Source organism: Plecotus auritus (genome assembly GCF_963455305.1).
Source record: "Plecotus auritus genome assembly, chromosome: 1".
Classification (NCBI taxonomy): domain Eukaryota; kingdom Metazoa; phylum Chordata; class Mammalia; order Chiroptera; family Vespertilionidae; genus Plecotus; species Plecotus auritus.
The window spans coordinates 140,092,687-140,105,401 of record NC_137770.1 but is presented as its reverse complement, the minus strand read 5'-3'; the positions used below and the strand labels follow the sequence as shown (position 1 = coordinate 140,105,401).

Genomic DNA, 12,715 nt, shown 5'->3' with positions numbered 1-12,715 from the left:
AGAGAAAATATTCCAGACAGATCCAATGGTGTGACTCTGTAATCAGTGTCTCCCATTCCCTACTTCTTTATGGAGAAGAACAGATGGCTTTCATAATATAGTCATGTTTGGTATACTACTAACCTAATAAATCATGCTTTGTTGTATTGCTTTAATGGAACATATTGATTGCATAACTCTAGTATGAAATTTTGCTGCTTTTATTCTTGTCATAGTACCTATGTGGTTTTCTAAGAATTATTTACTCTTCATCCATCATGTCACAAGTCAAATAAAAAAGATTTATAACCAAGAGATTATAATCTAAATAAAATAAATTTAAATGCATCCAAGCATTTCACAGAGTGGCTTTTTTATTAAAAGGGTCTCATTATTATGGATTTTGAACTAGTAAATTTTTCTCCAACAATAAGGATGGAATAAGCAGGATTGGAAGGTAGCAGACAGTGGTCTTGCAGGCTAGTCCTGGATCTTGTACTAACCAGCTCTGTGACTAACTTCTCTGAGCTTTAGTGTCTTCCTCTCATATTAGAGCTATGGTCTAAAATTCTTTTCAGCTCTGTGATTCCATCATCGGTCTTAAAACAATGTGGACATTAAATATTACTGTAAAACGGTATTAGAAAGCTTTCTTTTATTTATTCCTCTATGAGTTGTTTTATGTATATGTGGTTTTCTAGAAACATGACTACTAGTAAGTGGCTATTTTGAATTTTTATTAACAGGATAGCAACCAATTCTCCTTATTCTTAATGGGCCTTTAGCTAACTAAAGGCTATACATAATTTTATATAATTTAACTGCATTTCACTTTTTTTGGAAAGATAGGAATTTATTGTATTTTACTTTTTTGGAAAGGTGGGAATTTATTGTATGACTGGGTTTTATAGCTTATAAATATCCTGTATTTCAAAACAATAAAATGAACTAGCTAAAAGTTTTTATTTTAAATTAGTGGCCTTGCCATTGAAATGCAGTTAACACTACAAAGTAAAGGAAATCATCTGCAGTAGTTCTCCATATATGCTTCTCTTTAATTACATACCAAAATATTCTTTTTATTTTTATTTATTTATTTATTTATTTTTAATATATTTTATTGATTTTTCACAGAGAGGAAGGAAGAGGGATAGAGAGTCAGAAACATCGATGAGAGAGAAACATCGATCAGCTGCCTCCTACACACCTCCCACTGGGGATGTGCCCACAACCAAGTTACGTACCCATGACCGGAATCGAACCTGGGACCTTTCAGTCCACAGGCTGACGCTGTATCCACTGAGCCAAACCGGTTTTGGCCAAAATAGCCTTTTTAAATCCCTTTTTAATTCAATTTAATTAACATAATTGGAGATGTATTTGATTAGCAGGAAAATCCCAAACTCTCCCTTTAAACAATGTAACGAGAAATTTCAATGGACAGTGCTGAGCACAATAAAACTATTATGACTTTGCTTTGACAAAATTAAATTCTCTGTTCAGTTTCTGTAATATGTTTCTTTGATGTTATTCATGCTTTTCTCACAGTTCTATTCCTATGACTTTTTAAAACTAGGATATTGATGAAGAGATTGAAGCAGAGTATAACATCTTAAAAACTCTGTCTGACCATCCTAATGTGGTCAAATTCTATGGGATGTACTTCAAGAAGGATAAAATAAATGGAGATAAGCTTTGGTTGGTTCTTGAGGTAAGTGTTTCAACATTATTTTATGTGTAGAAATTTGCAGTGTGGTCTTGGAATGACGTCATGTTTATGCAACATCGATATCCCAAAGCAGTGTTCCTGACTGGTTACATCCTCAGTGGAATGTTGTGCCCAGTTTTGGCCTTGTCATCTTCTCTTAAATCCTCACCCAAGGATTTTTTCTATTGATTTTTAGAGGGAGTGGAAGGGAGGTGGGGAGAGAGAGAGAAAAAAACATCGATGTGAGAGAGGCACATCACTTGGTTGCCTCCCGCATGCATCCCAACCAGTGCTAGGGAGCGAGCCTGCAACTGTTCCCTTTCCCGGAATCAAACCCAGGACCTTTCAGTCTGTGGGCCAATGCTCTGTCCACTGAGTCAAACTGGCTAGGGCAGGCCCTGTCATCTTAAGACACATTGGAAATTAAAAGCCACAAAGATTATTAAAAATTAAAGGAACAGCCCTAACTGGTTTGGCTCAGTGGATAGAGCATCAGCCTGCGGACTGAAAGGTCCCAGGTTCGATTCCGGTCACGGGCATGAACCTTGGTTGCAGGCACATCCTAGGAGGTGTGCTGGAGGCAGCTGATAGATGTTTCTCTCTCATCGATGTTTCTAACTCTCTGTCCTCTTCCTTCCTCTCTGTAAAAAAAATCAATAAAATATATTTTTTAAAAAATTAAAGGAACATCTCTACAATAAAAGCATAGAGAAACTAGGATTATTTTCCTTGCAGAAGAACAAGCTTAAAAGGGACTTCATTATAATATTTACTTATTCATCCATATTTTATTCAACTAATACATGATTGAGGCTCTGTGCCAGGTGCTAGGATAGAAGAGAAAATTAATTTAAGTGAGGCTTCATTATGCAAAAATGGTGAGCTGCTGTGGTTCTTTTTTCTCTCTCTCTCCTTGTAGAATACTAATGACATAAATTACAAAACCAGGTATTTACATTGGGGGTGGGGGCGGAGAACAACAGTAGAAATGGTGTAGAATACTGACTAAGTTGCCGAAGGAAAGCTGTAGATTCTGCCTTTTAAGTCCTGAGAATAGTTTGGACAGTTCTCTCTAATGCCGAGCTCTAGACGGTGCCTGCTCAGGTAACTGTCCTAGGAGAATGTGATTTTACTAATTTTCATTGAATATCATTATTCAAGTGATTTAAGAAGTTTTTAAAGTTGTTATCATGGCTAGTAAAACCCTTATTGACCACTGTAATATCATATGTTTATTGTGTTCATTATGATTTTATTAGCATGTGATTATTCTTCTTCTTTCAGAATGTTCTGTTGGTTTTCCTGCAGTGGCACAATAATCATTTATAAATTATATTGTTTTCTTACTCAACATCATATTTTTATTATGAATTATAAAGGATTATGGAAATAATGGATGATAATTGTAGAAAATACTTGAAACTATAAGAACCATTCTTAACAACCATTCTTAACATTTAACATATATCCTTTACCTTTTTCTGTATGTTTAAATGATTGAAAATATCACATAGCAAATTATCCTATTTTTCACTTTATGTAATTTCAGATAGACTTAATTACTGTTTACCTTTTTCAAAATAAATACACAGTAAAAAGCAAGTAGAACCAAAAGGCCTAAAATGTAAAGCAATAGTAATGTATTTCCCGTTTAGTGGTGCCACCTTCTCCTGAGCAGGTCTGTGCTTTTGATGTGTTGGTTGATGTACCTGGAAATGTCTGACTGAGCATCTCTGCTCTTTTATGTAGAACATTTTCTGCATTTTAGCAAGGTTATTATTTGCACTTCTGGAACCGGTGTCCTGCTCCATTCTGGAGGTCTGTCATGCATCTCACCTCTGATATATCTCTCTGCTGCTCACCTGGGTAGAATCCATCATTTTCTGGGTCTCTTCACCTACACGTTCCAACTTGATTTCTCTGTTTTGCACATCATGTAATGAGTGGTATGCGCCTTACTCTCATGATCCGCTGTCGTGATGTCATCACATCTCGAGTCTCTTCAGTTCGGCCTCTGTAGGGAACAAAACCTCCAGTCTCTTGCTGGGTGAGTGTGTGAGGAGTACCAGGCAGGCTTCTGGATGTGGATAGCTTGTATGTGGGTTAAGAGGGGTCAAGTGTTTTGATTAGAGACTTCCAAAGGACTCTTTGTGTTCTGCATCTCTCCTTCCTACTCCACCTCCACTTTCACTGTGACTCAGTCCTGTCTGGGCTAATCTGCTCACCGAGCACTTTAGTTTGTGGCTTCCTTTGCATTGCTAAATCAGTTACTACTAGTTATCTGATTTCCACATTGAAAAATTTTATTGAACCTCTTGTCCACTGCTCTCTCTTTTTCTGTTCTCTATTTTCTTGTGATTTATACTTTTTTATTCCTTTACTAGCATTTTAATGGAGATTCATGAGTGAGAGGAAATAAATTTATATGTTTAATCGGCCACCTTCAATTGAACCAGAGAAGCTTTCAAAACTGTAAAATAATATTTTCAAGAACCTTTCCAAAATTTTGAAACTGTATTATATTATTATATAGAAGTTTAAAAATTTTAAATAACCAGATGTGTTTTTTAGAAATAGGCAAATTATTAGGATTTCAGAATTATTTTGTACTTCTCAATTAAGTTTTAAATAGCTTTATGTTTTTAGTTAAATCACACATGAAAACAAAGCAAAACTTAATCACCTAAGTAATACAATGTAAATTATGAATTTAAACCATTTTGCCTTAAATTAATGGAAATTTTTAAAAGGCTTACTTCATGTTTGTGTTTGTATATTTGAGATGTAATGCTGTGCAAATCCTTAGTGTAGTCTTGAATAAAATTTCATGTCTTTGTATCCTTCAAAGCATTTTCAATAATTGCATCTTTACTTTTTTCCATGTAGAATCGTTGGCAGATGATTAGGCATTGTAATGTAGGCCTAAATGGGCAAGGATTACAAGGTATAAATCTTTGCCTTTAAAGATATTGAATGAGATCAGTCATTGTCTTTTATGATGATCCAATCCTATACTGACATTCATTATTATCACGTGGAATTAGTAGAGTTGAGACTCCTGATCATAGTTAAATGTTCTTTTTAGAGGACAGAAAAGATTGATTAAAATGGTTTTGGAATATCCAGTAAAGTGAAGCAGCTTCCTGATATAATGAATCAATAGAGACTTAACAGCTTCTTTGAGATTTGTCCTTATATTTTCTTATCAGGTGGTGGTATTGGAAATATCTCTAAATAGCTTGAGAAAAAAAGAATAAATGGTAGTTTATTATAATGTGATTTCAGAAATCTAATGTATCTGAACTTACAAAGTTGGGGGAAAGGGGTAAAGAAAGCAAGAAGCTAACTGATATAAGATAATTGAATTGCATATGTAAATCAATTACACATTACAAATACACATAAGTGGCCAGATGTATAATTATCTGATTTATAAACATGAATGGTGCAAATGCTGCTTTAGAGGAACTTTCAGAAAATTGGCTTGTGACATCAATACTTTATTCTACAAAATGACTGCTAATTATACCTATTATTGTAATAAAGCCCAAATGAATTATTTTGCATGAGGATACCAAAAGAGTGGCACAAAAGAGGCTGTGATGTTACCTACCAAGCCATGCTAACAACGCTTGGTTTCTAATGTGAATCTACATAAGGAAGATGTGTCCCAGAGGGGCTGAGCCACCGTCACACACCTCATTATCAGTCTGCCATGTGGGTAAGCGCTGTGCCAGCTTAGACCAACTGCTGCCCAGTGACTTTTTACCAGGAGAAATCATTGTATTTATATTTCAAAATAGAATTGAAATCCTAAGAATAATGTGTATGTAGATCTTTCCGGGCAGTCTGTTTTATCTATTATTTAGTTGTGATTTAAAATTATTTCTTTCACTGTGATATAGTTTTTTTTCTTTCTTGTATCTTTCCTTCATTTTATTATACTATAATTTTTTTAAATATATTTTATTGATTTTTTACAGAGAGGAAGGGATAGGGATAGAGAGTTAGAAACATCGATGAGAGAGAAACATCGATCAGCTGCCTCCTGCACACCCCCCACTGGGGATGTGCCCGCAACCAAGGTACATGCCCTTAACCGGAATCAAACCCGGGACCCTTCAGTCCGCAGGCCGACACTCCATCCACTGAGCCAAACCGGTTTCGGCTATACTATAATTTTTAATATGTTTTATTGACTTGATTGAGAGAGAGAGAAACATCCATATGAGAGAGAAGCATTGATCAGTTGCCTCCCATAGCACTCTGACTGGGGATCAAACCCAAAACCTGGGTGTGTACCCTGATCAGGAATCAACTGGAGTCCTTTTGGTGTATGAGACAGCATTCAACCAACTGAGCCACACTGGCCAGGGCATACTATAAGTTTTTGAGCATGAATAATATACAAGGTTCTGTTTGGGAATTCTTTCCTTCTAAATTTTCTGTGTATTTATCTTCAGACTATAAATGTTGCCCTGATTTAGTAAAAGAGTACTAGTTGCTAGCCTTCTGAAATTCCAGTTCTGCAGTTGAAATGAAATGACCTACTAAGATAAGAGGTAGAACATTTTTTGCTATGGGATCTGATTAGTTTTTTGTTTTTTTTTACAGGAAGGTCTATGGAGATTTTTACTGTCATTTAACATTTTAGGTTTTCCTAATCATGAAGGCATAAAGGGAGAACTAATTGGTTTTTTATCTATACCACATTTTAAAGTACCATACTTATATTAATTTTTGCCTATTGCTACCACATCCCTTGGCTGACCTGCTTAGTAAAATATAGATAGGGTAGACCCCTTTATTCATGGGCGATAGATGTGTTCCCAGACCCCCAGTGGATGCCTTAAAGCCATGGATAGTACTGAGCTTTATATGTACTACTAGAGGCCCGGTGTACAAAAATTTGTGCACTCAGTGGGGTCCCTCAGCCTGGCCTGAGCCCTCTTGCAGTTCAGGACCCCTTGGGGGATGTCCACCTACCGGCTGGGAGCAGGCCTAAGCCGCAGTCAGACATCCTTAGCACTGCCATGGAGGCGGGAGAGGCTCTGCCACCGCCGCTGCACTCGCTGCCATCAGCCTGGCTTGTGGCTGAGCAGAATGCCCCCTGTGGAAGCGTACTGACCACCAGAGGGCAGCTCCTGCATTGAGCGTCTGCCCCCTGGTGGTCAGTGCACATCATAGTGACCGGTCATTCCCGTTCCACCATTAGGGTCAATTTGCATATTATTCTTTTATTATATAGGATGTTTTTTCCCTATACATATACACCTATGATAAAGTTTATCTATACATAAATTAGGCACAGTAAGAGATTGATAACAATGACTGAAAATAAAATAGAACAAGTATAACAATATACTGTAATAAAAGTTATGTGAATGTGGTCTCTACTCTGTCTCAAAATACCTTATGTACTCTATGTACAGTGTGGATATGCTGGATAGAGGGATGATTCATGTCCTGGCCGGATGGAGCAGACAGCAGTAGAGTTCATCATTGAAACCACTCAGAATGGCATGCAATAGAAAACTTATAAATTGTTTATTTCTGGATTTTTCCATTTAATATTTTTAGACCGTGGTTGATCGCGGTTAACTGAAACCCTGGAAAAAAAAAGACTGCCGATAAGAGGGGAACTACTGTGCCTCTTTTGGGTTTGTACTTCCTTTAACTCCTAATGTCTCCAGTTGAAGGTCAGTGGCAAGGACCGAGGGGGACATGGGAGTTGGTTAGGTTTCCGCATATGCTCATCACTGAACCTGGAGACTGAAACACAGAGTCAAAATCGAGTCATTAAGCATTTGCTACTGATGATGACAAATGAAAAACTGAGATGTAACTAATTTTCCCCTTCTGGGTTGGATGAACAGCTACATTTTAAATCCATAAGCAATCCAGTCTTCTCTCTCAGAGGCTATTTGCCTAGTGTTCCCTCAGCCAGAATGGAGCCAAGATTCAGAGTTAGGACATCTTTGTGTTAAAAGACCCGCTTCCTCATAATTCAGTCTGAGGTATAATTACTCCTTTTGCAGTGGTGCTGCACACTGCATTCTGTTATTTGTCTGAATTGGTCCTGATCTGTTCATTCTTAACCGTGACATTGCTCTCTCTCATTGCTTTCCAATTATAGCAGTTTTTCTCTTTGAAATTATATCCCTTTCAAGGCATTAAAGACTAAAAATTACAGGTGGTATTTGAAAGCACAAAAATTCAGTAAATAATCATAAAGCCTCTCAAATACATATTTCAGGTAATCGATGTGGTTTTTGTAGACAAGTACTACTTTCATATGACATGCATTAGTAGTTATTCTGTCTTTATACTTGCATCTAGCAATCCTGTCATGAGGAAAGTAAACATAGGATGATAGGAAGTAAAATGAAGGAATGGTTTCTATTTTTTTTTTTTTTCAGAGAGCATGTACACAGGAGACATGAAGCCACTTCAGACTTGCATGTGTGGGAGGGGCCAGGGGATGGAGGGCAGGAGTGGGAAGCTGGGCTTCCGAGTTGCTCTGATAGCCCAGCATTGCTCCTTCCTGCCTTTGGCTGTGTACAGTTGCAGTGGAGGAGCATAAAGGTCAGGATGACTCTTTTCATGTTCTTAGGGCTGGAACCACCGTTCCAAGTTCTCATGTAAAATGCTGTTATTGAGTGTACTTGCAGTAGAACAGACAGCCAGTTACCTAGTCATTTCATTTTATTTTTGTTTAAAGGGCAAGATGGAAAAAAATCTAATTGTAACCCTGGAAACCCATATATATGGCTTCTATATATTTCTTCTCTAGTAGTAATTCAGTGCTTGCAGAAGCATCCACTCTTTGAACAGGAGTGCAAGTTTATAGTATTACTTCAGAGGAAAAATATGGTGTGGCCTAAGATGTGTTGCCTTTTGTTAAATCAACATATTCCTACCATGCACACGAAACATTTCTGAGTTCTTTTCTTTTTTCATCATAGATTAATTTATCCTAGATTTTATCATAGATTTCTTATTGCTAGCATTACCAATGTTTAATGGTGTTTTCCTAAGAATTTCAAAACAGTTTAGGATAAGGGAACTGTTTTATATCTTTTTTGTTTGTTTGCTAATCCTCACCCAAGGACATTTTCTCCATTGATTTTTTTTTTAGAGAGTAGAAGGAAGGGGAGAGACAGAGAGAGAGAAACACCAATGTGAGAGAAACACAAGTATTGTTTTCTTCCCACATGGGTCCCGACCAGGGCCAGGGACGAGCCTGTAACCGAGGTACATGCCCTTGACCAGAATGGAGCCTGAGACCCTTCAGTCTGCAGTCCTACATTCCAACCACTGAGCCAAACTGGCCAGGACCTGTTTTATATTTTGATTTACTGGTTACATGATTGTATACAATTACCAAAATACATCAAACTGTATACTTAAATGAGCCAATTATATTTCAACTAGGGGCCCATTGCACGAATTCGTGCACCTTGAAAGGAACTGAGGGCTGTGAGGCTGCGGTAGGCATAGAGGCGGATCTTGGCCCATCCTCTGTGCCCCCGCCTGGCCCCTCCCACCACAGCCCCCGGTCTCCTGTCTGCCTGCAGCCCTGCTTCTGCCGCCACCACTCCCACGTGCTGATGGTGCTGGCCCCGGTCGCACTAGCTGACGGCGCGGAGCAATAGGGGCCAGTGCCAGCAGCGGGTGCAAGCGAGGCCGGTGTTGTCAGCAGGTGTGAGCGGCAGCTGCTGCCCCGATCACCCCTCTGTCCCTCAGGAGCAGGGGGAGGTGGAGAAGCCCTAAGGGGCGACCAGCAGCCGCCACTCACTCCCACTGACTGCGCCAAGCAATTGGGACTGGAACCAGGCGCAGGCAGCAGGTGCGAGCGGCGGCTCTGGCACCAGCAGAGGGTGCAAGTGGGAGCGGGGCTGGTGCCAGCAGCAGGTTGCTAGCGCTGGGCGGTGCTGCGGTTCGCAGGAGAAAAGAATTTTCAGTAACCACCAGAGGCTTGCCACAATTACAGCGACTGGCACCCCGCCTTGGTCTGGCGCCCCACTCTCACCTGCTCCACCATCCCACCGCGGCCAACGCCTGCCATGGTCCACGTGCCCCCTGGTGGTCAGCACACGTCATAGTGACCGGTTGTTCAGTTGTTCCACTGTTTGGTCTATTTGCATATTAGCCTTTTATTATATAGGATAATACATTAAAAGAACTGCTTCTAGTTTACACATTTGAAAAGTAATGTGAAAATTTTACCTATAATGAAAGTACGCATTAGGAACCATCTATTAGGTGATGATGACAGCTCTCATTCATATCTTATCAGTATTTTATTGAAGTACAGAATTTACTACATTAATATATTTCATTGAAATTACTAATAAGTAAAAAATGTCACACTTTGAAGAGGTACCTTATGTACCATGTGAAAAGATGTCATTCTGTCATTTTGTATGCGTTTGTGTGCACGCGTAAGTGTACAGAACTTAAGTTTATCCAACCAGTCATTTATTCCATAAATATCATCTGTGACTTTGGCCCAGGCATTTTGGTAGACTTTGGGCTTTCAGTAGAGAGCAAGACAAACTCTGTGATCATGGAGCTTACAGACGAATGGTGGAGAAAGACCATTTAAAACTAAATAAACATATGCTGGGGAGTATGTGGAGAAGAGAACACTTGTGCACTGTTGGTGGGACTGCAAGTTGGTGCAGAAGTGTGTTATTGGACATCCCTGAGTCAGAGGAGAGGGCTCTCTCCACCTCAATTCTGGTCTTCTCGTATAAATAAATTTAAAGGAGTGACCCTGATTAGATTGTGTTAAAATGAATTTATTAAAAAATTAAAGCCCTAGCCGGTTTGGCTCGGTGGATAGAGCGTCAGCCTGTGGACTAAAGGGTCCCAGGTTCGATTCCAGTCAAGGGCACATGCCTGGGTTGCTCGATCTCCAGTGGGTGGCGTGCAGGAGGCAGCTGATCACTGATTCTCTCTCATCATTGATGTTTATATATCTCTCTCCCTCTTCCTTCCTCTCTGAAATCAATAAATATATATATATATATATGTATAAAAAAATTAAAAGCATGCCTATTTATTAAAGAAGCAATACAAGCAAATCTTTACATCTGCCTTATGAATCACAGATGGACTCTCCTAATCTGAAAAGCTCCCTTGGGTGGGGGTTCGAGGCATTATATACCCTCCTGTCTAAGTTTTTGTTTGTTTGTTTTTAATTCCTCTGCTAATTATCCTGGTATAGATTGACTCTGAAGGTCACCCCTTTTCCTTGCTATGGCTTTTTCACAATTTGTGAGAAGCACCTGGCAATTAAATCCCCAGACTGCTGGCTTTTCTGTTTACACAGTGGGATGAGATAAGACTGCACTCTCCTTCCCCCTCCTCCCTGCTGCCTTAACAACTCCCGGTTGATTTGCACTAAGTAGTCTCTGGTTTGTGAGAAGTTGAATTAGGATTCCTCCTCCTCCATTCCCCTTTCTCTTCTCCCTCCTCTCCTGCATTCTTTTGTGAGAAGGAGAGGTTTTAACCCTTTGTTCTCAAGATAAGGTCCTGCTACAAGCAGCTTGCAAAGCTTTTTGGCTTTGTTTAATTTTCCTGTTTCAGTTTCCCTGTTCCACTCGTCCTGGAATTTTCCTAGCTTTTCACTGTCCTCTAATATTAGCACTGTCTGTGATCACTTGCTTTTATACTGAAGAACTTCCTTTAGTATTTCTTATAAGGTGGATCTGGTAGCAACAAATTCTCTCAGTATTGTTTATGTAGGAATGTATTTCCTCTTCATTTTTGAAAGATAGTTTTGCTGGGTAAGATTCTTGTGGATAGTTTTTGCTCTAGCAACTTGAATATGTCATCCTTCTTCCTACTGCCTCCACTGCTTTTGATGAGAAGTCAGACTTATTAGGGTCCCTTGTACATGAGAATTCATTTTTTCCCTGCTACTTTCAAAATTTTCTTTTTATCTTAGGCTTTCAACGTTGTTATTTTATGTGACTGACTATAATCTCTTTGTGTTTATGCTACTTGGATGTATCGATTAATATTTTCTTTACATTTGGCAAGTGTCAGCTGTTATTTCTTCAAGTTTTTTTTTTCTGCTCTATATTCTCTCTTCTATTCTTGTAGTCCCATTACATATATTTTGGTGTGCATACCTTTCTCTGAGACTGTTCCTATAATGAAGGTATTCTTTCCTCTCTCTTTTCATGTTTCATAATCTCTGATGATCTCTCTTAAAGTTGTAGACTCCTTCTGTCAGTTCAAAATCCATTTTTCAGTTCCCCTAGTAAATTTTCATTTACATTATTCTACTTTTAAACTCTAGAATTTTTATTTTTATTTATTTTTTGTGTGTGTGTGTGTGCATTGTATCTTTTTATTGATATTCTCTACTTGATGAGACATTGCCATCATACCTTTCTTCACTTCTTCAAGATGGTTTCCTTCCGTTTTTAACATTTTATATATCCTGCTTGCTAAGTTCAATATCTGGGCCCTCTCACAGGCAGTTTCTGTCACTTCATTTGTATGCACAACATTTTCTTGTTTCTTTGCATATTTCATAACTTTTCCATTTATAACTGGACATTTTATTGTAGGAACTCTGGATATTAATCCCCTGGGGGCATTTATGTTATCTTTGCTTTTTTATTTGTTTAGTGACTTGGCTGGATTGCTTTAGTGAAATATATCCCCCACAGTAGGAAGCCTCTGATGTTGCTCCTCAGAGGTCAAAGCCTTGGGCATGTTCACAGTCACCCTGGGGCAACAATGGCTTTAACAGTGCTTCCTTTGTGTTTTTCCCCATCCTTATATTAGGCTGTCCACCTCTGTTGATATAACACCCAGCTATTGGTTCCACTAATTGTCAGCTAATTTCTCTGTTGTTTTCCACAATGTATATTGTGGGGTATAGATTGATACACTGTCTGATCTAATTAAGTTCAGGCCTCTCTAAATGGGTATTTTTTGAGGCTGGTCTTTGAGGTCTTTGAAGCTGGTTCAGATCCCAGGAAACATTTCTAGCTGTTTCTTTCCTGA

The 12,715-nt window shown here is 38.7% G+C and overlaps 1 protein-coding gene across 1 annotated transcript in view; it reads left to right on the top strand.

The window, feature by feature from the left end:
* MYO3A (myosin IIIA) overlaps positions 1–12,715 on the top strand; it is a 240,178-nt gene that overhangs the window by 35,229 nt on the left and 192,234 nt on the right. Inside the window, exon 4 of the mRNA XM_080662723.1 lies at positions 1,556–1,690. Coding sequence (XP_080518849.1) covers positions 1,556–1,690 — 135 coding nt within the window. The remainder of the gene's footprint in view (positions 1–1,555; positions 1,691–12,715) is intronic.